Source organism: Neodiprion virginianus, chromosome 6 (assembly GCF_021901495.1).
Source record: "Neodiprion virginianus isolate iyNeoVirg1 chromosome 6, iyNeoVirg1.1, whole genome shotgun sequence".
Taxonomy (NCBI): Eukaryota; Metazoa; Arthropoda; class Insecta; order Hymenoptera; family Diprionidae; genus Neodiprion; species Neodiprion virginianus.
The window spans coordinates 25,685,382-25,711,486 of NC_060882.1; the positions used below are offsets into that span (position 1 = coordinate 25,685,382).

The 26,105-nt window shown below is 42.6% G+C and overlaps 2 protein-coding genes across 5 annotated transcripts in view; one reads left to right on the forward strand and one right to left on the reverse strand.

The window, feature by feature from the left end:
- Positions 1-26,105, reverse strand: part of LOC124306756 (RNA-binding protein Musashi homolog 2-like) — a 135,051-nt gene that overhangs the window by 80,134 nt on the left and 28,812 nt on the right. For 3 of the 4 annotated variants that reach the window (XM_046767723.1, XM_046767722.1, XM_046767721.1), the window contains one exon: positions 4,242-4,353. In XM_046767723.1, coding sequence (XP_046623679.1) covers positions 4,242-4,297 — 56 coding nt within the window. In that variant the 5' untranslated portion in view covers positions 4,298-4,353. Of the gene's footprint in view, positions 1-4,241; positions 4,358-26,105 lie in introns of those variants that run through there. The other variant, XM_046767726.1, reaches the window with a different exon arrangement.
- The window catches only part of LOC124306758 (uncharacterized), an 89,003-nt gene that overhangs the window by 1,299 nt on the left and 61,599 nt on the right, over positions 1-26,105 (forward strand). The window lies entirely within an intron of this gene.

The window sequence follows — 26,105 nt, forward strand, 5'->3', positions numbered from 1 at the left end:
TCGCCGGATGAGGAACGGCTTTCTTTATCCCGCCTGGATATAAGCTGTGCAGGTTATATGACCTATGTCGAGGTGAACTATATTTATAATTATATTTCCTCCCTCTAGGCTGCAGCGCAAGTTCTTGCGTAATTAAAATAGTTTCGGCGGTAATTTTCACGGCCGCGGCAAAAGCGGAACGGCGATATAAAGTATTTTAATACCCGCTACCGCAGCTGCAGGCGAGGAAACATTCCGTCTGGAACATCGTTATACCTCACCTGTCTTTAATCTTAATCACATACACGTACGTGCTCGAATCGGTAGAACTTAAACGTATCGTACAATTGTATTTAGACACTCGTAACAACGGAATCCGTAATACATTTTTTTCAATAGCGAAATTGCGCGAATACCATGAAAGTAATATACACATACATATATATATATATATACATGCAAGGGTTAAAGGGAGCAAGATGCAGTCTTACGCTGCGGACTTTGCTGACCCGGAGGTGAACGGATGAAAGAAAGGAAGCTGGATCAGCAAAGATAAAGGGGAAGAAAGGGGGGAGGGGGTGAAAAAAAGAAGGCAAAAGTTTAATCAAAACCGGGAAGAGTGCAGAGGAGAGAGCGAAGGTGCGCGCGGCGAGAGGGATAATATAGAAGGACCTACTTTTCATTCGCACCATTCTAAGGAATCAAGGCTCGCGGGGCTTTTATAGCGCGTTTCAGACCTCCTGAGTTGACAACAATGGTTCTTCGTATACATTGTCTATGCGATTTTATTGTTCGAGTGGTGAATGGGCGCCTCGGTGCCAACTTGAAACTCTCACCGGAAGCACCTCTGCGCCTCAGAGCCGACGGCATCCATCCCTTCGGGGTAGTATCGCACCCCGGCTTCGGGACGGGCGTCTCGAATCCGGGATCCCGTTTCCGGATCCCGCTGGGGAAGAGGAGAGGACGACGGTGTAAGATTTGCCGAATTTGTAAACCCGACCGCCGATCCAAACGACTCCGCAGCTATTCGCGTATCCGAGATGTTTTCCTTTCTCTTCGAGTTCGTCTAACCGAGTTTCCGAACTTATTGAGGACGCGCGAATTGACAGCGGTAGATATGTAAGGGCGTTATGCGAACTGGCATGTATTCACCTTACCAGAAAATCACCATTAACCGCTTTCATCTCTTCTTCGCGATTAGGCCTCGAGGCACCGAAAGTCTCTCTCTCTCTCTCTCTCTCTCTCTCTCTCCCTCTCTCCTGCGGGCTGTCTCATCAAGGAGAGTGTTAGCTTTTGACGTACGTACGTACGTTACGCGTAGGTCTACAGACGATACAGATCCTGTTACCAATTCGTCGAGGCATGCGCTGCCGCTTTGACTTACAATTAGTCGTTCTCGAATTCTCACATCAAACGAAACTACGCGATAGTATGTAATATGTATAATATATTATACGCTATGAGGCGCGGTTGCGAAACGTAGCCCCTTTCGCGTCTCACCGAGTGAAATGATACCTCGTATACTTGAGGTGAAAAACCAAAACCAACAAGCTCTCGCTGGAAATAACCGTCTAATCATCCCACTCAGCTTCGAGACGGCTCGGTTTCCTCCCTTCATCGTTACAATTGTTTTCCGTACCTACCGTAACTTTTCAATAAACATCGAAGAAAGTAACGCTTGGTACAGAAATTGCTAAAACACTTTTGAAACTCTTGTACGTAACTTTCTGCAGTCACAAAAATGGCTGCCGTTTGAAAAATTCAGATAATCGATAATACGCGATTGAATTTATCGTATATTCACGTTATTCGATTATGCGACTACACGACGAGAAAAGCGGCTGATCCGGTGTCGTCGGCACGATTTTCGCAGCTATCAATTATCACCTATTCGCGAGATAAGAAGTCTTTCGAAGACACAGGCCGAAAATGTTTTCCATCTAGTTGGTAACGAACAGAAAATTAGGCAACGCTCTCGCTACTCGCTCTCTTTACGTAACCGGTAGAGGGCGAATCTTAAAATCCGAGGCAGTATGAAAATGGTTGAAAAATATCGTTGTACGTATACGAAGGTGAGAGAGGAGGAGGCATTGTGACTCTTCCAAAGGTTGATAATAACGTGTATTTTATACAGTAGCTTTGAGGGTGGATAAAGAGGGTTGAGGAGGGGGTAGAAGCCCAGTGTTAAAAAGGTCGGGGCTTTCAAGACCCACAAAACCGGACGATATTTTACACTTGACACGAGCCGGGGTCTTTGGGCGTCGAAGCGTCGCGTCGTTTCGGTTTGCAGAGAACGACGGCCGCGTCGTTGAGGATTTCAAGAAAACGCGACCCTCTCTCTAATGCTTTTTTCCTTTCAATCAAAAGCTTTTGGCAATCCGTGCGCGCATCGCATCCGCGCGTATTATAATTTCACCTCCTCGTTCCGTAGAACGCGAAGAGACGTCCTCCTCCCCCTCACCCCCCTCACCAGCCCCCCCCCCTCCCCCGCCCCCGGAAAAAAGGAAGAAAAAATTCGAGCACGTCGAGTCGAGAGGTTTCAAATTGACGTACGGTTCGAGAGCGTGGCCTGCAACCCTCGAAACACTTGTGCTTTTTAAACGGCTGTGCGAGCACTCGAAAAAGGAATTCCGGTCGAGCTTGCGCGCGTTGCGTACCGAGAGTAGATGTTTTCAATTACACGGGAAAAATGATGAGGGGGTTAGATGCGTCCCTTTTTGTCGACCGCGGTAAATCTCGTTTCATAAAGCTAAAAAAAAAAAAAAAGAAAAAAAAACTGCCAGAAAAATGATTCTCTCTGAAATTATTTTGTGCAATTAGAAAATTACCGCACTTATTGAAATTCACGAGCATTCCAGAGCGAGGGTGACTTTTCTGTTGCTGCTGTTTGTTTTTCATTTTGTTTCTCGTTCGCGGTCAGGTGGGGAAGACGCGAAAACGATGGAAAAATTCACGCTGCTGCAGAATCTCCGCCAAGTTTCTATCCCCCGACGCTTTTCTCGCGGAAATTCTTATTTTCCGGTTGACTGACGAAATAAGAGGATTCTCACCGCTCTCTAGCTTGAGGTAAAACTCTCTCTCCTCCACCCCCGTTTTTTCCTCAAACTATACATATATAATACAAACACACAGCCACTTAACGATAACTCGATCGTCTATCCGTCCGTCTAGCGAATGTCCGCCTTGGCGTGAAAATTTTTGCGGAAGATCAATTGTCGCTACGGTATACATTATATTATCGTATTATTGCGTCTATATTCCGGACGCAGATTTATACTAAAGTTCGTTCGTCAAGTTTTGCGCGTGTATAAATTACGGGAACAAGTGTTGGTATAAAAATTACAGAGCAAACAATTCACGTTTCACGAAGTTTTTGTATTCGGTGAAATTAAACTGTGTAAATTACCTGCACACCGATACACGCAAACGACGAAACGATGGAACCAGATATTGTTGTTAATTCGAGAAGTGCGCAGACAGCCGCAAACTCTGGTTACGAGTATATCACGGGAATTTATACGTACGAATTATGCGGCGTGTTTGTTGCGCATCTGCCGTATGATTGTTTGAATAGCAAATTAATGTAACAACGCGCTTTGACCGACCGATGGTTGAACTTAACCCTGCAGGCGTTTGTAACTCACGTTGTTGTAAATTTTTTCGAGGCATTGACAATTATCTGTCAACACTGTAGCCAGGTCAAATAATACAATATCACCGAGCTGTCCGATTTATATTTAGTGTTAATTGACAAATTTTATCGTTATTACTAAGAATTAGTTACGCAACGTAAGTCTAATTTATATGCATTATGCAGTTACGAGTGTGACAAATACCCGATGAAAATATATATTTACCTAGGTATTTGTATCTATATTTGGAGCTACAGCGGGTGACCAGTTTACCATGCGATATATATATATATATATATACATACATACATGTATACATGTACGTATACATATAACGTATGCGGTTAGTCTACTACGATACTTTCGACGAGTGTGTTTTTTTTTTCTTTTTAATAACGTATAATAACAAATAATATGCGTATAACGGGTCTTACATCAAGGTTTTATATAGTGTATACAGATCTACCGTTTAGATATTAGTTTCCTAAAAAGTAACAAAATGTACGGTACGATTTAACTGCAGTGTATAATATACTCGTAGTGGTACTGGTGATTGTAAATATATACGGTGATAGATTTGTACATACATACACGTATCGACGTATGTCGTCAGAATGATATTCGACTTACCAGTTGTCCAGTACGCCGACGTTGGAGAAATTCGGAGGGAAGCTTGCGGCCGCCATTTGTCGCAAGAGTATTTTAGCCGCTTCGCTCCGGGTGGTTGTCAGCACCGACTTCACTGCAAGCACGGGAAAAAAACATTGAAAATTTTATTTTTTCCTCGTCGTTTCTGTAACATTATGTAAAAGCACTCGCGAAACGATGTTTATTCGTGAAATCATTGAAACAAAGAAAAAAAGAAAGTTACACCTCTGCAGACGTGAAAGCTTTTCGAATATAGATTTTCCGCGAGAAATGGATCAATTTGCCATACCGTGGGTTGCAGTCGCAGACGGAAGGATCGTTCTCGACGTACGGAAACGAAAATAGACCGTCTTTGAAAATAGTTGAAGTGAGACAAATGATTCGAACGTAGTTTCGCGAACGAAGGATTGATATGACCAATAAGAAGGAAGTCTGACTCTCTACGTTTTCGCTGCACCTTTTATATCTATTTTTTCACACTCCATCCTGCTTCACGACTCTTCCATATTTTTATATTCTTCCTCGTCTAGCTTGCGCTGCAGTTTTATGAATAAAAGATTTATAAGAATAAATGGTCGAACGATCGCAATTTTTTCCCCTACAACAAAGGCTTGAATTTAGAATCATGCATTATTGAGTAGTGGAATATTTCTAATTATTGAAACGTACGTTACCGTTTCGATCTCGGCAGAAAATAATCAGATGATCGCTTTAACGAAATGAAGAAAACATTGTCAAAATTACGACAAGGTAAATGTAGAACAACGTCGGTTTCGTTTGGTACCAAAACGATCTCCGTCCTCTAATTCGCCTGCTTTCTTTATCTACCTTTTCTTTTTTTTTTTTTCTTTATCAACTTTCTGCTCGATAAAGCATTCGTGTCTACCCACCGATTGTTCGACTAAAAATACGCAGAAGAAAGAGCAGGAATATTTGATATAAGGGGTCTCGTCGCTTGAATTGTTATTCACTTTAGGCTTTCCTTTTTCTTTGCTTGCAATGAAAATAACTGTTCGAAAAACCTGGAATACCACTTGAGAGCTAGAAAATGTTCCTGTGCAGACATAAAAACATCGTTATATATACATGTGTGTGTGTGTGTGTCAAAAAATTTATTTTTCACTCGTTTTTACTTTATCACCCTTTGATAAATATGCGGGTAATTACGTACGCTGCAGTAAATCATATCAAAGGCAAATTCCTGGATCGACCCAGATGCAGAATGTATTTGTTGTTTGTTTGTTTGTGCGTTTTTTTTTGTTTTTTTTTTTTATTCCACCGTTACATTTTCTCTCATTCTTTGTTTTTCATTCCAACCATAGAATTTAAAATTATCAATTAATTCCGAATGGCAACAAATTGCAGTATCTAATTGCCAGCAGTGAAGCGCTGCAGGGCATAAGTAATACATATAACAGATTCATCGTGGAAGTAGATTTGAATTTGATTTAATTGCATTCACTCGCTGTGTCGTGTTATAGATACCTATAACATTGGCCGTGAACAACGTAGCAAAAGCGTGTTGCGGATTGTCGATCATGACCCGATCCGTAAAAAATTTATCAATTTTACACAGCGATTGGCGAATCTTTATCAAAACATTTCGTCGATTTCGAATCCTTTACTTTTCTCTGAATTCTGAAATTCACGATCATTACACCTTCTTTTGAGTTCTGCGCAAAAAGAGTAAAAAAATAAATAAATAAATAAAGAAAGAAAGAAAGAAAGAAAGAAAGAAAGAAGGGAATCCGGTAACCGCCTGATACACTCATGCGCACATCCAGCGTATAGAACGTTGATACGAAGGGAAAGATCGCGGGGGAAAAACGTGGCTTGAATCCAGAATTTCGAACGCTCGGCGTACGGGGCAGAGAAAGTGGAAGGAGAAAAGGGGAGGAGGGGCGATGGCCAGGCGCACTTAAGGGTGCTACCGAAACGCAAAAGGGGGCCAGATGGTAAATGTAAATTAGCTTCTTATCGCAAGCTAATAAAGCGGTGGCCCGTACCGGGCGAAGAATGCCGCGTCAGGGAAAATTTAACGCAAACAATGAGCCCGAAATTAAGGCCTCCCATTAAGCTCCAGTTCCCTCAGAACTCTCCAATACGGACATCGTTAACTCCTCGCCCGGTGTATGAATACTTTTTTTCCGCCCCTCCTGCAGGATGAAAAACCGATTTCTCCGATCAGTAAATTATTCGTAGAACAATACCGGTCAAAATCCACGATTGGATTATCAACGACCTTCGGGATAAACTAAACCAGTACCTTATACTACCATCTATACAATGGCGCATACACAATTTCAGCAGTTTTTTCCTGTCTTTCGGTCTTTATAATTTGAAACGTATCCCCACCGTCTTTGTTTCACTTTAAACGAATATTTCTGCAACATTGATTTAACAAACGACTTGCGGCCGTACATGTTTTCCGACATTTTCAACCGATAAGGTAATACGAAAATAGAATATAATTTTCTGCCGAACGATTCAAAGCGACAGCAGCAGGTACAACGGCTAATTGTATAATAATAATCCGCCGCCAACAAACGGGGCCTGTACATTGTTCATACATACCTAATAACACTGTGACCCTGAATTAAAGAACAATATTCGCGCTACGGCTGCAGGAGTCACGCGTTCCGATCTATATCCCAGATGAGATTCAATAAAACAAGAAAAAAAGGAAAACGCACGAAAGGAAATATAAAATCAAACAAAATACACAGGCAGATATACGCGTATATCCCGGATAGCTTTTACGTCATCAAGCCGAAGGAGAGGTTTATTTCAACTCGCAAACGGAATATCGTCCATACGTATACATATACGTATACGTATAATACGCGCAGGTTGCTCGTTTACTAAATTGTACCCATATATATACACGTAAGTGTTTAGCCAGCTTCGCGCACAACCGCTGCTGTGACGTATACGTATGGAGATTGTAGGTAAATGTGTAGGTGAGGTCCGCCTCGGCGACACCTGAGCACATTGATTAACCGCGGTTCGCTGTGTCTGTGCGATAACGATGCACGCACTCGCGGAATCAGGCTGAAGGGAGTTTGAACAGGATTTTCGACGGTCTGCGGGAAGAGTGGGAAAGAAAGGGTGAGAAGGGGCGAGGGCGGGAGGGCAGGAGGGCAGGAGGGACCCATTAACGAGTACCGTTTTCACGCCTCGCCCTTTATTTTTCACCCCATTTTCGGTCCTCCGTTTCCACGCCCGCAATTGTAGACGATTTTCATTAGCGTAAACGTGTTACACGTATCGCGTTTAGCGATTATCGCAAGGATTGAAAAAATCCATTTATATTATACAGACCTGTAAGTTTCGTCGTTTGTTCGTGGTATTGGTAATTTTTATTTAAATACCGTAAGTGTTAGAAATTTAGCCTCGTTACTTCTGTTCAATTAAGCAACTCGCGTTGAACGAGATTGTATCGAAATCAAATCTCGATAATTTTCTTATATTTCCGATCACAAGAAATTTCTAGCTATTTTTTAACTTCGTTTTAATAGGTATGATACATGAATGCTGTCTGTAATGTAATAATGAAATATTTCCATTCGGGCTCTTTCACGGAATTCTCTTTTAATCGATTCCGATTGATTTCGGATGAATTTTATAGGAAACGATGCGCGTCAGCAGCGATACTCGAAGCACAACTACGAGAGTGCGAGACACACGCATGCGGTAAAAGGACGTTAGTCGGCAAACTGCTCGTTATAGGAAAGCGGCAAAGTGCAGGATAGTCGCAAAAGGTGAAGTAAACGACGTTGCAAGATGGAGGAATGTATCGAGGGGCTGTCGGTCATCGGCGATACATGAGCGTAAAAGTTGCAACAAGTGGAGTGCAACTGGAACTGCGAATTTGAAACGCGTAATGTGAACGCAAGTGAAACCGATAGACGGTTGCAGAGTATTCGCTTTCAGGCGGATGACTGCAGTGTCGGAGAGGCTAGAAACCGTCGTGATCGAGACCCGCGTGCGTGAGGCGTGTAATATATGCATGTGTGTTGGACGTGTCTCAAAAGGCGTCGCGGGATGAAAAGACGAGACGAAGCGTAGTTTTATCTCTTCTGCAGCAATTCGCTCGCTCGCGACGACGTCGGATTGACTTACGGCGAAGCCGATTCGTACAAGAGGCGCCTTTCCTCTCATCGCCTTATCGCCTTATTTCTTCCGTATATTTCACTTTTACTATTTCGTTCTTACGTCGCGCGGATTATAAAACGCTAGGTGTGTTACAGCGGGCGATAAACAGCGTTTAGCGCAGCGTCTCGCGACCCTCCGTCTATTCTTTCGCCTCTGTGGTTTTTTCCCTTTCTTTTTCATCCCTCGGCTGTATCGCGCTTCGATTAATTTCTAACCAGAGCTTTCCGGATTATTTATGTATCGTATATAATGCCGATGGCAATGATCGATCAGATCACAGAAACAATTGTTATTCCACGATATATGAAGTTTCTCTTTACAGTTTCACGAGCCTTTGCGTTTTCACGATGCCGGTTCATTTTTCAAATCCTTATATATTGTTCTTCAATGCGAATTACGTGTATCGTATTCAAAATTAATCCAACAATCATTCCCCGATCAACGATCGATATCTTGCGAAATGAAAGACTCGTCCATTCGTATAATAATTTAACAACAAATACGTATCGGCTGGTGCAACGTAGACGAGAAAATCCGGATCAATGAAGCATCAAAAGTCAGTCAACCGAATGTCATTGGAGATTTGAAACTCGGCCTCCAAGCTCTGCTGATGATTTTATCAATATTTCAACGCAATTCGCGTACGGCTTATACCGCGCACATGTGTAAAGTATAGTATACGTGATTTCCCGCCCCCGTTCACTGCAGTGAGATAAAATTTTTCAATAATTAAAATCCCCGGGTCTAGATATGCGTCGGCGTTGCAGCACCGACGCTATTTTCGTCCCTGCATGACACCGGCGTGCCAATATCCAATGATCGTCACTATGCGATAATACACGTTCGTCTCCGTAAGTGAAACGAACCAAAATTATCTCTCATTTGATTTAAATCGCCGTCAAAGAATTTTCTGTAAATTCTCGACCATCGCTAACTTGTATAATCATATCGAGATTTCAATCTCTCGAGATGATTCACATTTGCATGGACAGACTCGGATTTTTTTTTAAAACAACAATAATAATAGTAATAATAATAAAACAATAATTCCGTGAAATTTAACACAAAGCGTTGCGAGAATCGCGGTTTTCGCGCAAATGGTCCCTCAGACTCGAGCGAACTTCTAAAGCCTCGAAAGCATACCCTCGAAAATGTTAAACACAAACAGTTATGCGTTAAAAAAATTCTTTGATACACACGGATATACATTTAAGGTGTGCCAAAAAAATAAATAATTCCTTTTAACCGCCCATCAAAATTTTCGTAGAGTATTTCAAATAGAATATCGCAGCCACGTATAAGCTCTTAATATTTAGAGGTGCTGATTTTGTTTTTAGCATTTTCCATTCAAATAACGCGCAAAGAAAATCGGAAAATTTCTTATTTCAATTTTTTTTTGCTCGTAAACGGCTTGACTGGTAAACTATCCGAATACTGATTATTGAAGGAATTTTCGCGCTCTGTAAAAAAGTGCTGAAATAGAATTTTCCTGACTCTAACCGATTCAGAGACATTCGCCTATAAAAATTGAGTCATCTCGAATATCTCTTGATCGGTTAGAGTTAGAAAAATTCTATCTCAATGCTTTTTTATAGAGCGTGAAACTTTCTATAAGAATCTGTATTTACGTAGTTTATATGTCAAGCCGTTTACGTGAAAAAACCTAAAAAAAGTGTACCAATTTTTTAATACGTGTTATTTAAATGGAAAATGGAAAACCAAAATCGGCAGCTCCAAATATCAATATTAAGAGCTCATATTTGGCTGAGATATTCTGTTTAAGATGGTCTACCGAAATTTTGATCAACCTTTGAAAAAAAAGAACTTAATTTATTCCTTGGCTCACCCAATCGTACGTAGATATTAAAGAGAAAAAAAATTCCTCGATATATATTGTAATTGAAGTAATCACGAAGTTTCGAAACCAACGATACAAAATTCGCTCCATCTATGCGAGGAATTTGTTGGATGATTTCGGGAAAGCGCTGCCTGCATCCTGCGGTAGTTTCGTTGTAAAACGCAGCGGAGATATTCGCGGCGTGCATATCGCGTTTTATCCGCACGTTTACACGCCCACCTAGTACAGGACGACGTCTCGCGGGGTTGGATATGATCGATTCTTTGCAAATTCGCAAATATTATCAGCCGGTATCGGGCAGGTGTAGGTGGTCATAGAACGCGGTATGTCGCCGGCGCACAGAGGCAAGAATTTCGTCCGCGCAGGCCGCCGCAGCAGTGAGAGAATCCCGCGTTCCCTGGCGGCGGTGGTTTGATCGAGGAGCGCGGCGGAGCGCCGCGGCGTCTGGCGTCGCGGTATCGACGTCCCCACGGCCCCCGGGCGTCCCGACGCCCACGCCGCCCTCGCCCCCGACCCTCGATGCCATTCCGCCATCCCGCCATCCCGGTGTTTCGCCCCTCTCTTTCCGTACGCCACGGCTCTCGGAACCACCCGCGGACCGACTGCAAATGAACATCAGAAGCCGAAGGCCGCGGGGTTGCGTTGCAGGAAACAATCACGCGCGAGATGCAGGCTTACACGTGTATGAGGCATTCCACCCCGAGCCGACCTGCGTCTGATTGACCCTCGACCCGCCGGCGGTTTTGTTTACTTTTAAGTATGGTGCGGATTGTACGAAATAAATTATTTTTCAATGAATTTCAGAGTTTTTGAAACACGGGTTTGATTTTTACTTTTCGTAAAAATACATTTCCGAACGAAGAGCTCTGATGAATTGGCTTTAAGCTTCTCTCGTCAATTCTTTGTTGAAAAGGGAAAATTTTTAGACCAACGTGGAAGTAAGTGATTGAAAAGTGAGAAAAATCGAATTAAATATAATTTTTAAATACACAAATTTACATTACATACGTTTTTTCTCACGCTTCGCTTGCTTTTATCGCATGTCGTCTTGAAATTTTCGTTTTTCAACAAAGAATTCGTGCGCCAATTTTCGGGCTAATCAAATCAAAAACTTGAAGCCAATCGATTCGGCTGTTCATTCGAAAATAGGATTTTCATATCTTGGGATGCACTAAAAATCAAAACCCGTGGTCCAAAAAGTCTAAAAACTCGATGAAAAATGTTTTTTTGTACACTCTAAGAAATACTGAAAATTTTTTTTAAACCGCCCATGGCGAGGGTGATACGTAGGTCGGTTTGGCGTTGAATGCCTCGTATACATTACAGGCATAGGTACACCACCAATTTCAAATTATACGCGAAACCCTTCGGGCTGAGAAATTCGGCGAAGTTGGTATAATACGACTGCGCGGAGCTTTCATCTTCAATTGGAATCGCGAAACGGCCGGTTTCGCATCCGCAAATTGTAATATTACCTTCGCAAGACTTCTCCCTGCATTAGCGGTTTGAAAGACTGCACTCCGATGATTATTCCCCTGACTTTGTACTCATCGTCGAGGAGATCGAGGTCGCTTGGCTTCAATTTTTACCCATATAAATTAGTATATAGTTGGTAGTGCATATTTTGAAATTCTAGAAATTCGATTCGATCCTACTTTTCAGCCCCCGCCCGAAGCATCGAATTGAATAAGAGTGTCGCCGTCATTGTCAGACGTAGGTTGGTGGATAATTGTTTACGGAAATCCTGAAAGTTCTGGAGTTTGTGACGTCACATTTCCGTGCTCTGAAATTCTGATGAATTACTTAATTGATTGAGATGAAATTTTGGCAGAGTCCCGTGCTTCGAAACTTTCTAAACTTCTACAGGTTGGGTTGTGCCCCTTCTCGTTTCTGGGCTTTCCGTGCGCGGTGTGCCGACGAGACTTTCCACTTGAAAACTTGAGGAAAATTCATAACTTTTACGATCATTCGTCGTGAAGTCTTGATGAAATTCAGCGGGTGTATAACTTCTTTTTTTTTATGTACTCCGCAGCCTGGGAGTCTTGAATTTTTATTTTATTACTATAGTGTTGTTGTTATTATTATTACTATTGTTCTTTTCTTCTTTTCCATTTTTCTTTTTTTTCTATTGGTTTTCTTTCAATTACCGACATTTTCTTCAGTCTTGTAACACTTTTTCCATAAAGCTTTGATAATCTTTTGAGTATGAAAAAAGAGAATCGAAAACTGATCGACAAAAACATTTCCAATTTTCTTTCTGTAATAAATTTTTGTCCGAGGTCAAATAATTGCACGTGCTAACTGAAAGCTCAGAGCCTCGCATTAGCGAGGATTTTACGGTACGAAAATAGAGCGGGAAGATAGGAAGTTAAGCAGCGGCCGTGGCTTTGGCACATCAGAGAGGGTCGAAATTGTTTTTGGTACGTCTCGCGAGGCGCGCGCGGCTCCGATCTTGATTTAGTCGTAAAGCGGCATTTTATGGGTCTGCCAAGTTTTAAAGAATCGTTTAAACTTCGGCAAACTGATCTCTGATCGGCCCGATACATAAAACGGAAAAAAAAAAATGAGCAACGATTCCGCACCCGCCCTTCGCACTTAATAAAGGTAGGCAGGTACGTACATAAATATCCGGGAATTGAGACAAACGGATTTTCCATTTTTTTTTTTTTTTCCATTCGGTCAGCCAAAACAGCGCTGCAAAAAAATAAAATAAATAATAAAAATATAACGCCCGTCGAAGCTACGCAAAGCTGACATTCGTTTCCGGCTTTTTTAATTTCACCCCCCCCCTCCCATGGCTGAGCCATGAAGCCGCTGTAGTTGCAGTGGCGACGTATTTCCTGCCTGTACATACCCATGCATAATACATATATATATATGCATAGTTACATACATTCGGGCCGTAAATCGTGGCCGAAAAACATTCCGACTGGCAGCCGCGTGTTGCGGTCTCACATCACGACAGTTCTGGGCTATTATTTCGGTAGGAAATCACACGATTTTTCGTCAATCTCGGATGGATCATCCGTTCTCCGACTTTGTCGTGACTTTGAGCGAATGAATCGATGTGACCAGAATTTAAGCTGCGACATTATACACGTATTCCGTGTATCGGAAATTTTACGGTTATAACTTACAAGGTATATACGTAATGCATATATATATATATATATGTATATAGGTGTACGGATTACGGATGCATATAGATGATGGATTTTAGAAGTTGCGAAACTTCGTATAATGGCGTAATAACGTCGATTTTCAAACCCTCTCGACATTTTCTATTCCATATATATTATACCTACATATGTATATACATAGTATATTATGTAGCCAATTTTCCGCCATTATATCGGTAACATTGTGAACGTTGTATGAATCGCCGCTGGTAATATCGGTCCAGGTATCTGATCTAATTAACTCGAGGTTTTCAATATAGACTACTTTTTTAATTTTATATTTACATTATATATACGAGGATATTAAGGACGTACATAAACGAGAACCGAGAGAGGAATCGTCGTTGTTATTTTCATTATTATTATCTGTCGTATTAATTTCTGCTTCGGTTTTCACTCTTATTTTCTATGACGACTTGAAGCTGCTCGGATTATTGACAAGCTGCGTCGAACAAAACACGTAGGTGTTCTTACCTACCTTTTTACGATCGACAAGGATCGAGTTTCCCGTCTTTTGAGAGAAAAAGCCTGAAGCTGGTCGTGCGTTGTAACGAAGTTCGCATTATATATATATATATATATATATGTATGATACTTGGAAGTGTCCGGTTGCGGAAAACTTTTCCTCCCCGATCCACGCCTTCGCCCGAAATTCTTGCAACTCAACTTCAAGCACATCCATATTTATGGTATGTATACCGCTGTAGGTATAAAATTAATAAGTCTTGGGAATTTTTGATCAAAGATATATCATATATCCGTCAAAAAATCGCCACATACTCATGGAAATATTTGCCTACACTCTAAGTACACAAGTAAAATAATTCCGCAAGTGAAGTCGCGTGATGCGTGTTTCGAACATCTCGAGAATCCCTGACTCGTAGCTGACGCTGAGAGAAAAGCTCGGGATGATCAAGATGGAGGGGCGAGGAGTTGCAGGTTTCGCGAATTTAGAAAAAAGAAAAAAAGAAAAGAAAATGCATCGGTGGATATTTTACAGGGCTAAAAAATCGAGGTCAAAGATTTACGAGGTCGCTTCGCTGCGACTAGCTAGTGATCCCGGGACCGCGAATTTGTAAAATTTTCCCCATTATTTCGCAGCTTCTTTCTCGCTGGTATTACTTTCCCATATCTCTCTCCCTCGTCCCCCTCTTTTCGTCAGATTTTTTTTTTTCTTTTTTTTTTCTCCATGCTCTCGGTTATTATTAAACGAGGATCGGCGCCAGGGTGGCCATTTCATCCCCTGCAGCGGGGGGATCGTTGGTAACCTTCCAAGGCTTCCAAGTATCCCTTGCTTGGCTAACGTTCAAAGCGATATAAGCCGTCCTCGCCCCTCGCCCCTCCGCCCCTCCTCGCCGCCCCCGCGAGTTTAAACTCCAAACTTTTCAATGAACGGCCAACTTTCCGAATAGTACAAACGACGACGACCCTGTTTGTAATTTGTTGGAATTCGGTGTTTTTTTTTTTTTTTTTATTCGTTTTTCACTTACACTGGTTGTTTTTTTTTTCTTTTTTCCACCTATTCCCTTCTCCCCTTGCCACGCTCTCTCGCCCCCGCACTAATCCCAATTCACACACCCTTCATCACCCCCTCCCACCTCGAACTCCACCGCTGATTACCAGCGCACGCCAATAAACTGTTCCAATGTTCACCCGAACTTGTACCGCCCTGCAAAAACTGTCGTTTTGCGAGTTTGCGAGTTTCACGGGTTTGCGTTTTATACGCTTCACGCCTACACAACTGCCTGCGTCTCGCTGTAATTAGGGTTTGCAAATTCTGGCTTTTTTTTCTCTTTTTGCTTTATCCAGGTTTTTCTCTTTCTCTCTGCCCCTGCCTTTCTCCCTGTTTTTTTTTTTGTTTTTTTTCTTGCTTCATCTTGTTCTTCGGGAATCATTTTTTTACACGTCGGGTTGCGTGTGTGTGTGGAGAATTTTTTCAACGATTTTTGAACGTCGCTTTATTTAACGAGGCCTTCGAACTAATTCCAATGTAACCGTGCAGGAACTTCAACGATTCCTAACCTATACAAGGTGAACAAAAGAAAATGTGAGAACAAAAAAAACTTTGCAAAGGGAATCAGAAAAACTTTACCAATTGACGTTTTTTGTAACTCGAGAGAGGCGGGAAGTGTACCGCGAGTAAACTTTTGAAAATGAGAAAACTACAAATTTCGTATGTGAAACTCGTTTTATACATCTCATAGAGCAATGATTGTTCAGTAATTTCTTCAGTTTCATCCTGGAATGAGTTTTGCAAACTGTAAACTTCGTTTTCTTCGGTCAGCCGTTAGTTTAAAAACTTGGATTCATGTTTCTTAAATTATACATTAATTATCCTCAAACATACAGAATATTAATTGAGTTATCAAAACGAGCTGTTTCGCATTAATCAAACCTTTAAGGACGATCGACGGTTCGATAAATGTTAAAAAAAAAAAAATCCCGTCTAGAATAAATTTGCAATTGTGATTTTCCGTTTTCTCCGATTCTGCACGTTATATGTCACACCCGAAATGTCACATGATTACCTTTCTATGCAATCGAACGAGGAGATCTAAGTGGGCCACGTTGTTATACAATACATCAGGGACACTCACATCAAACGTTACATCGCCCGACACGTGGACGGAGGGGATTTAGTGCTCGAGGAGGAGAACGACTTTCAGCTGTGGAATGGTTTGGATGTATATTTCGGCCGGTGTTGACCTAGCCAGATTTGGCCAGTCGAGCCGGCGCCGTTAAAGATGAGCCAAAACTTCTGGCCGGCAAAAAACAAGAAGAATACGCTCCTAGGATCCGATGCTCCACGGTGTGAAAAAATTCCCGTCTATGAGACAATTTCGAACCGAGGCAAAGAATTTGAAGAAATTCTATAACGTAATCCGTTGCGGTTTCGCCCCCGGCGGAGAAGAAAATCGCTGCCGTATACGTCTGAGGACTTTATTAATTCCTATAGTTTCCTAATTGGATTACTCTCTCGATTTAATTGGCGCAATGAAAGCGCCGCTGAACCTGGCAAACGCTCCTCCGGCACCCGCCGCCTCATAACTTCGACTTTTGTTCAATTCTCGCGGTCGTGTATAACGCGGAATTAACCCTTCGGCTCGGAATCAACGCTTTTAAAACTCTCACACTCCGGAGGCTTCTCCTCCTCTCGTAAAATCTCAAAATCGACCGATTATTATTATATCCGTAACCTTTCACCCGTGGCAACGGCGCTTTATCCGAATACAAGAAGCGGAGCGTAAATGAATCCGCGAAAAAAATTCGACCGCACCTTATTGTTGGACTTTTTTCTTTTCACACAACAGTCTCGCTAATATTACACGTATAATTACGTTCTACGAGCCGATATTACACCTTCGGCGCTTTAACGACTTCGAAGAAAAAAACGCTCGTACGCATAATTTGAACGTAAAATATTTACAGAATTATTTTTACAAAGAATGGGGCTGGCAATTTCTTATCTGCTATTGTGTGTGTGTGTGTGTGTGTATAAAAACTCTGATGAAATTAATACTTTACAGAAGAGAAGAAAGATTTGAATAAAAAGTATTTAAAAATAGTCATAAACGAATCTTGATTGATCGTTCAACGGAGTGTAAGTAATGAGAAAAAGAGTTTTTTTTTTTTTTGTTCTTCTTTTCACGTTCAATTTTGAAGATCCGCAGCTGTGAACGATCGTTACACATCCTAAAATTAAATAGCGTGGAACGAGACGGATCGGAGTTAACAATTAAACAGTGGTAAAATAATATGGTGCAGGAAGTGTTTTGTAGTCTGGAGGTTGTAAATCAAACGAAGCATGCGGGAAAAGTTGGTCGGCCCGGCGTTGTCATTACTTAGCGTCGCGACGTCTTCGTCGGTTTCCTCGGCCGCTGCATCGCGACACCTCGACAAAAGTTCCCGGCAAAGCGTGCCTAGAACTACCGGGTGTAAATTGGATAGGACGTCGTAACTCGTCGGGGTTCGACCGTTTACAAGTTAGGTACAGTCACCCGGATTTGAGGGAGTACGCGCGGCAAAGAGGTCGACGTCGACGTCGTATCCGACGGCGGTACGGAGAAACTGGCGAATGTAAATATAGATCACCAAGCGATCCCGGAGTAAACGTCGACGGCGACGTCGTCTAATATTCTAGCCTCGCTCCTAGGACACGCGGTTGGTTGTCTATCTCGCCGGGAAACAGGAGGAGAGCGGGGAAAATTCATTCAGCTTGCCAAACGCCTCGTCCATGATAGATAATAAATAGATGAGCACCCGCCGGGGGCCGAGTCGATGATAACCGAGGGACGGGAAGTCGGTTTCTCGAACGATTTCAACCAACGAATATACCCCGCGCTTCGTTTCGGAGTCGGGGAGGCGAATTTCCCGGCTTTGCAAGGTTTTCATAAATTTGGAGAGGGCAAAAGTTTGGACGAAAGGGTTGAGATATCGAGTTCGAAAGACCTGAAAATCTATTTCGTTTATAGAATATCAATATTATGTAAAAGGTATGATTGCGTGTGTGGAAAAAAGTGAAATCTTAGAAGGATCGTTCAGAAATTCGTAATATAGAATCGTCGGAATTCTGTAGGTACTTTTTTGATTAATTTATACTTTGACCTTTCTATTTACGAAAAAAGAAAGCGCGTTAAATTCAGTAAATATAGTGAAAGAAACGTTGAATGAAATTGGTTAAAATGAATTTACCTACTTTTATCTAATAACACACTATTGTTTTGGCTGCATTTTTTTCAATTTAATTACACTTATTTGCTATTACAATTGATAAATCGAACAAATACTTTCTCCGAGTGTACGGACATTCAGACTGTTCGATGTGTTCAATTTTTACACTTCAACGTTCCATACGTACAAAATGGACTGCGTTTTCGGAAATCCGATATTGCGATCGTTCAATTTTCTAATCGCCCTGCATTTTTACCCTCGCCTCTCTAAATTAAGAGTACATTTTTTGCTCCCGACGCAAGTAATCGAATCCTGGTCAATCTGAAACTCGCAGAGTTCGAAGTTCACAATGTTCGACAAAATTTCTCGACGACTCGGATTTGAGTCATCAATTTTCTCGCGCGTGTTTCGCCTGTTTCGTGACTTTCGAGCCGTGGCTTCAGAGCCAACGATCATCTAGATCAAAGCGTGATCCGTTTAGGAGAGTTAGAAGGAAGCTAGACCCGCGAGTAATTCAGGGGCCGGGCGTGGGTCGTAGTAAAACCAAGCAAGCGAATTTCGCAGGTACTTGGTCCTCGCGCCCCGGTGGGTTTTCAAAATCTGGGTTATCCGAAGTTCGCGGCGAATTTATCGTCGGAACACAGCTAGTCGTCCAGTTATTCCGTAAGGGCAAAAAGCCCGCTTTGCAGTTACGTAATTTAAGTGACTGCCGCTCCTGTTCCTCGCCTCTTCCTTCGACTCGAACGATCCTTGCTGTAATATTCGGCGAAAAGAAACAAGACTGGCAGGCTTTTGGATAGTTGCTTTTGAAATTTTAATTTTTCATCTCTTCAAACATTGAAAATCGATCGAAAATTGAAAAACGCGCTCGTGGTCTGCGAAATCTTGATTTTCACGACGATTCGGTGGTCGAGTTCGAAGCTCGAGCGATCAGCCGTCGGAGCGCGGATAATGACCGATTCCAGTTCTGGATTCTTCGTGCGTCGAATCAGATCAAATGGATTCCGTAGAGCCGCGCTTAGCCAATTCGTTTTGCACGGGCGACGCGAAACTCGAATAATCATATTTAATTCAGTCTTGTCTCACAGTTTTCCCCGCTTATTCTCCTCCCTCTTCGGCAGATGCATGGAAACATTTTCAGACGGGAGAGACGGGGAATCTCCTTTTGCGGCATGCGAACTGCTGCTGCCGAGTGGGTAGATACTATTCAGCGAAACGGGAGGAGAAAGGGGAACGGGAAGGCGGGAAACGGGCTCGGGTCGATGGGAGAAACAGGAAGAGCGGCGGTAGAGCGGGGGTGTAAGGTAAGTAAAGCGCGCGAGCACAGAGGAAAAGCAGAATAATGGAAACTACAATGGCTGCAAAAGAGCTGCCGCTGTTTCTGGCGCACTACGCGAAACGTGTGTCATTTGTCCCGCACACGGTGTCTCGGTCAATGCGCGTGCAACGAGATAGGAGACAGAGGGGAGGAGGGATGGAGGGAAATAGAGAGAGCGAGAGAGAGAGTTAGAGGGAAATTTAGGGGGTGAAAGAAAAAGAAAAGAAAAGAAAAAACTGTATGCGTGAATAATTTCGAACGGGACGAGTGTGTTTCACGGTTGTATAACCAGTACGATAAACATTTCAAAATTGGTAGTGAAAATCCGTGGTGGGGAGGAGCGATTTTCAAACTGCTAATTGCTATTCCAAACTCACCCACTTACGCGAGCGATTAGTGTACGCAGGCTTTTGTAACGGCTGTGAAAATTTAAATTTATCGGGGTTGATAAAAAGTACGCGAATGCCCACGCACGTGCGGTACAATATCGTTTTTACGCTTTTTCTTCCTCTTCTTCTTCGATGGGAACGATGCACGATGAGAGTCTCCGTTAACTATCAATTTGAGAGATCGATAAGCACACCGAAACGCGTTTATATATGTATATATCTCGACGTGCTGCAGGATTTTTTTATTTACTTTCGTTACAATCGCTTTTTCTACCTTCCTCCGCCTGGTTTTATTTCCTTTCAAATTGCTCCTCATCGGTTTATCGCTCTGGTTCTGTTTCTTATTTTAATCGTTTTTTCTTCTTCATCGCTTCCCTCTTACCCCAAGTCGGTCCGTGGCGACGTGACGCGACGATGGGTGCGGATTCACTGATAAACCTACCCTGACTTGATCAACTTCAGAGATCGTTCGCAAATTATGGAAATCTGGTGGATATTTCGTGGATCGTGGGATTGCCCGTAATTACGTAATCCTGGTCTTTTCCCTCTTTTTTCTCGATCCCTTCTAAAATTAATTCTATAATTTTACCTTTGTCAAGTTCGATCGCTCGCAAATCGTCCCCCTACACTTTTCAGTCATTCTCTTTTTCTAGCGTAACGTGTTTCAAATTCTCGTTTGGCGATCGTTTGATCGATAAAATATCGTAGCTTGTCAAAAAAGTGTCACGATGTAAGAATAGAAATGAATTTGAGACAGAGAGCGTTGAAAAATTATCACGATCATCCGCCTGCAGTTTGAATTTGATTAAAACAATATCTCCTGGATGTAGAATTTATCAAAAAATGCGTCGAAACTTAATTATTCTATAATAATTTTAGAAAAATTATGCGATTGAAATATTTTTCAATTCTCTGAAACGAATTTTCCGTGATAAATTTCGTTTATTGTGTTCAGTTAACCCTCGGATACATCCGTTTAATTAATTTCAATTTGAGGTACCTAGCTGAGCAAGGTAGAATGAAAAAAGAAAGCGGACAAAATAAGAATCCAGAATTACGAACCATTGCAATTGGCCAATTAACCGCAATGAAAATTACACCGCACAGCGCAATTGGGCTCGGCGTTATTTACCCCGTTTTACTGCAGCTACTCTTCGAGCCTGGAGAACGTTTCCCGATACACTCTGGAACTGTACTTTCCTCTACAGCACCGGCTTATAAGCATCAGCATCAGCATCAGCAACAGCAGCAGCAGCAGCAGCGACTTTCCGCAGGTACAGAGTTCATCGATTAAACTATGGCAGCGTCGTTTTACGCTCCCAAACGGCATCGGTCGGTAGTTAAAGTAATTGTTACCAATCTACTCCGTTGGATTTTATGTTCAGACCGCGATGTTGCATCGGCAGCTATAGCTTTTCAAGCTGAACGAAGTCAGTTCGCGTCGAAGCTTTCCCGCGGCGAGTTTTTATCCGCTCAATCGAACCCGTCCGGTAGGTATACGTATAATTGCGTGCAAATAATCGGGGCGAAACGATTTGCAATAAATTAATGGAGAGAATTTTCCGGAAAAATGTAGGTGAACCATCGTCGCGTATAATTCGATATCGGGCATTGAGTCATTTCAAGGGGAAATGGAGCTGCATACCCGACCGATAAAAGTTCAACACCGTACACCAAGTTCCGTTGAACCGTAGTTGAAACGGCAATAATTAGCAATATAATTAACAGCTCGTATCCAACGGTACCGGCAATTTGTTACTCCTTGTTGTATCCACGCTCAGCTCGTCTCTAAGATAGGCGATTTGCTCGGAAGGCGAGTTCAGGTCTCCTCGGACTTTCTCTATCCGTAATCGGGTGTGTCTAGTAGGAAGTCGTAAATATCTGTCCGAGTAAAATCAAGACTGGTTTACCGGTTGCTGTATCAGTGTTGGTATACTCGTCGGCATTGTCTCGCTTCGCACATGCCCAAGTAGTCCATAAGATAAACGTTTTCACAATCGATCAGACACACACACACACACACGCGCACGCGCGCGCTAATATGGACAAGTGAAAAGGAGAAATAAAAGAGACTGCGGAACACGCGAGCAAAACCGGTCGTAAAATCAGGCGCTTTTGCGTCAATATGCGGGGTAATTTTTTTTGCGACTCGAGATTCGTTGGCCGAAGCTTGATCAAGACTGTTTGAAAAAAGCGACGGGGATCAAATCCGAATCTCGTTGATCGAGCAGAGCGAAAAAGAAACTCGAGGTCCGCGCGTCAACGTCGGGTAAAAAGTTGTCTGCGCTTCGTGCGGTTTATTGCGATTTTTGCAGGCTTTTTCCCCTCGAGGGAGGGTCGCGGGACTGACCTTCGGATTCCGTCGGGAGGTGCAAAAGGGCTCAGGCTTGAAAGTGACGGGAGGGACTCGAGTTGCTGGGAAAAAGTCCCTTAATTAAAAAAATACCGCTTCAGTTAACTCCTTGTCCTCACCAGCAGACACCGAGGGCTAGAAGAACAACGAGAAGGTGGAGGGGAGGGGAAACACAAGAAGTTGCCGAGAAAAATAAGACGAGGTTGAACAGAAGAGTAGGAACGCGTTGTGCACGGCACTCTAGACGGCGAAGAATGGGAGGCGAAGAAACTTCCGGAAAACCCGTGTTTTTTTTTTTTCCCTAACGAGAGAAAAAGTCACGAAGGCAAACAGCGTCGTCTTGGTAATTGGCGGTAAGACCTTTTTGATAAGGAAAAATTGCGTGCGGTGAAAATCGCGCGTCAATTTGTGCAGCGAAGAAAGTTCGAGAAAGCTGCGAGCTTGCTGCACGGCTGGCTATTTTACCGACCCACACTCCGATCCATCGCACATGCGATCCACGATGGATCACGGATCGATCCTGCCCGCACGCGCTAGCGGATGCGAGTTCCTAACTCGCCCAGCTTTTTTCACGTCATTCGATCGCCGGTGTGTGGGTGGGACTGTAAACGTGATCCGAAGGTTCCGGTCAAATGCACCAACCCATATAATTCACTCGAGTCACAAGCCACGTGGGCTGAGGCCGCTCCCGTTTTGCTTCGCATTCATTTAATATACGTATCGGACATATAATATACTATATAATATATATAACGTAACGTTAATGCGTGGAAATTTTTTTCCCGCTCAAGGAACCTCCGTTCGCCGGAAACTTATTGAATCGAATATCGAAATCGATCGATGAATTTTGGATTGGTGATTTCGAACAAGTGTTTGTTCCCGAATTAGTTACGTACGTAGCGATCATTTTATCACGTAATCGGGTAGCTCGACGATAATCTGTCGGGATTGTGGACGCGAATAAGGAAAAGAAAGACGCGCGGACTTTTATTTTCGTCACACGGTTTTTGGTAGAATTTCAATAGCTGATACCTATGAACACGCGTGCAAACACGTATGTAGATACATACGGAATAATACTTTGCGGATTTCGAGTGCCGGTGAAATTCTTTGTCAGCTCGAGCGATTCTGTCGTTTAATCGAAAGCTGCCGGAATACATAGAAATAAAATCGGAATGTGTAGGGAGAAATAAAAGAGGGACTCTGTAAAGCGAAGGGAAGGTGAGGGAAGGGAAGGGGCAGCGTTCGCCCATTTATTCGGCGCAAAAATCAATCGAATCACGAACGAATCATGAAAACGTGACTAGCTCGTCGTATCACCTGTATGTGTAGGTAGGTGTATAAAACTCTGCGGACCTCGAGGGCTTGTTGCGTGCGTAGAGGACGTAATGGTATTTATATATATATATATATATAGGTATCACAACGACTATGAGTTTCAGATTTAAATCCAGAGATGTCTTTCGACGAGCGGCGATGTCCGTTGCTTTATCTTCTTCTTCTTCGTCTCATCTCCTAAGATGTAACATGTGCCGTCTCATCTGTTACATGGTGGATCACGGGTGACCGCGATCGCTTCGTTGATGCGTGTTCGGCTTCGAGTTGTAGCCTTTTTGTCTTTCCTCGTATAATTATTCCCTTTTAACTCGTACCCACGATTCTAAAAATAGACACCATTTTTTTATTTGATCGTGTTGCTTATTCTCGATTGAAACTGAAACGGAATCTGACCATAGTAATGTAATTACTAAATCTCGAACCAGATCTCTCTCAATTTCTTTTGTCTGATTTTAAATCAGTTCATGCCTACACAATTGGCAATCAGTGATCAATCGATCACGTCTGATACGTGTTGAAAACAAAATTAATCAGGGCTTAGTGTCTGTATTTTACGCTGATTGGTTCGCGCGACGTCTCGAAATGTCTGAAAAAATTTTATAAATCTTTGAAAACGCGTGCGGATATAATTTCGACGGCGTCGTAGAACAATATCGAAGTAGATAACGTGGCCCAGAGTAAGTCGTTGAGATTACGAATAATCAAGCCGAAGCTGTTAATGGATCCTCCGAGTCTCCGTATTAGCTTGTCTCTGGAAATCGCGTTACCTTCCACGACGTACTCAAGGAAGAGGATCCATTCGCGTATCGGCTAAAGGTACTCGGCAAGCTGCTGAACTCGTTCCCGTTCCACTTTTTCCTCCTCCTCTTCTCCTTCTTCCGCTTCTTCCTCCTCTTACTTTAGACGAGATTTTAATGTTCACCAGCGCGCCGATCAACCTCTGCCTCCGCCGTCTGCCGAGGCACTTCCGGTCTAGTTAGCGCTAACAACTTAAAGAAAATGGGAAAATTTTCCTACCTGCAACGCGGGCGTGTGTTTACGGGCGAGACGTGTTTTCGGCTGACGTTAGTTCGCGATTGAAAAAAATCGGCGCAGTTTTACTCGTACTTCGGTACTTCGTCATTTTTTACAGACCACTGAATTCGAATTTTACATTCATGGTGCGTACAGGGTAAATTTTTCAAGTATTCTTTACCGATTCGGGCTGTAAAACACGGCCAGTCGCGCATAATATCGAGAGAATTCCAACTTCACCGAGAGCTAAAACGAAATCTCGGTATATATAGGACGGCTCTTATCCCTTATCCTCTTAAGTTTTGGGAGGAGTAAAACAGCGATTAACACCGTGGTCCAAGTTTCTTGGATTCCCAAGTACAGTCGGCGGCCGTTTAAGTTCTTAAGTAGGGGCTTTCCTGTTTCAATAGAAATCTCTGCAATGCCGCCGACAAAACTAAAACCCGGTAGCTGGGGGTAAAACTTGACGTATTAATCAGTTGCCCACAACGCGCGCCTTTCGTCGTTCGATACCAGACGCCGTTTGCAGTTTCCGATTCAGCGACGGTATCGGTTTTTCCCCAAAACCGACTCCACCGAAATCATAGAATTAGCGTGCATCGTAAGTTACGATAATAACAGGAATTAACGATAAGAGAATTTATCAATTGATTGCTAATTCCCAACACTAGTAAAATAACATTATACGTTACGCTTGACGCTTGTTTTTGACTTCTATAAATAAACTGCGGCGAAAGAGTTACGAACGTCCGTCGTAATTAGTTTGCCCGCGTTTCGGAAGCTTCGATAAACCAGGCTTGTAATGCACAAACAAAAATGACCTTTGAAAACGCTAATTTCATCAATATGAGGGGGAAAAAAGTTCAAACAAACGAGAAATAACGCTCATTCGTACGAATTATTTCGAAAATCGAAGGATAAAATTCGCACGAAGGAAAGCTGGGAAACGTATACGAAGCCTGGCTAAAATTGTATAAAATTGAAAATTTAACGGGATTTGACAGTTATTTGAAAAATTATCGCGACAAAGGAAATGCCTATATGCGTATAAAATACATAACTGATACGGTTTTAAAGCACGAATTGTCGAGTCAGCGTTCGTCCTTTTTGTCACGTTAATCTCAGCTTACAGGTATTACGAACTTGAAAGAGAATTCTTCTTTGCAAACTATTCGGCACGAATCGTTTTTTATTTTTTTCATACACTCGGTAAGGTTGACTTTGCTTCCCGCGGTACAAACTCCGGTTGCCGAAGAAATAAACCAGGCTGATTGCGAGTGCACAGCTGTGCACGGTGACTGATAATCGGTGAGCGAACAGGAAGTACTCAATCTGCTGCTTTTCCTCTCCCGAAAACCTTCGTCTACGGCCTGACGTACGTACAATTTTATTGACAATCACGAAACAGCCGAATTTCGTGTATTTGAAAAAAATATATCATACGCACACGAAATAGTTGAAAATAAGGAAATAAAACAGCAAGATGAAAGAAATAAAATTCTATATCACCAGGCCCCGAAGGTACGCAACGCAGTGCTGAATGTTAAAGAGTGAAAATTCGTTGGACGGCT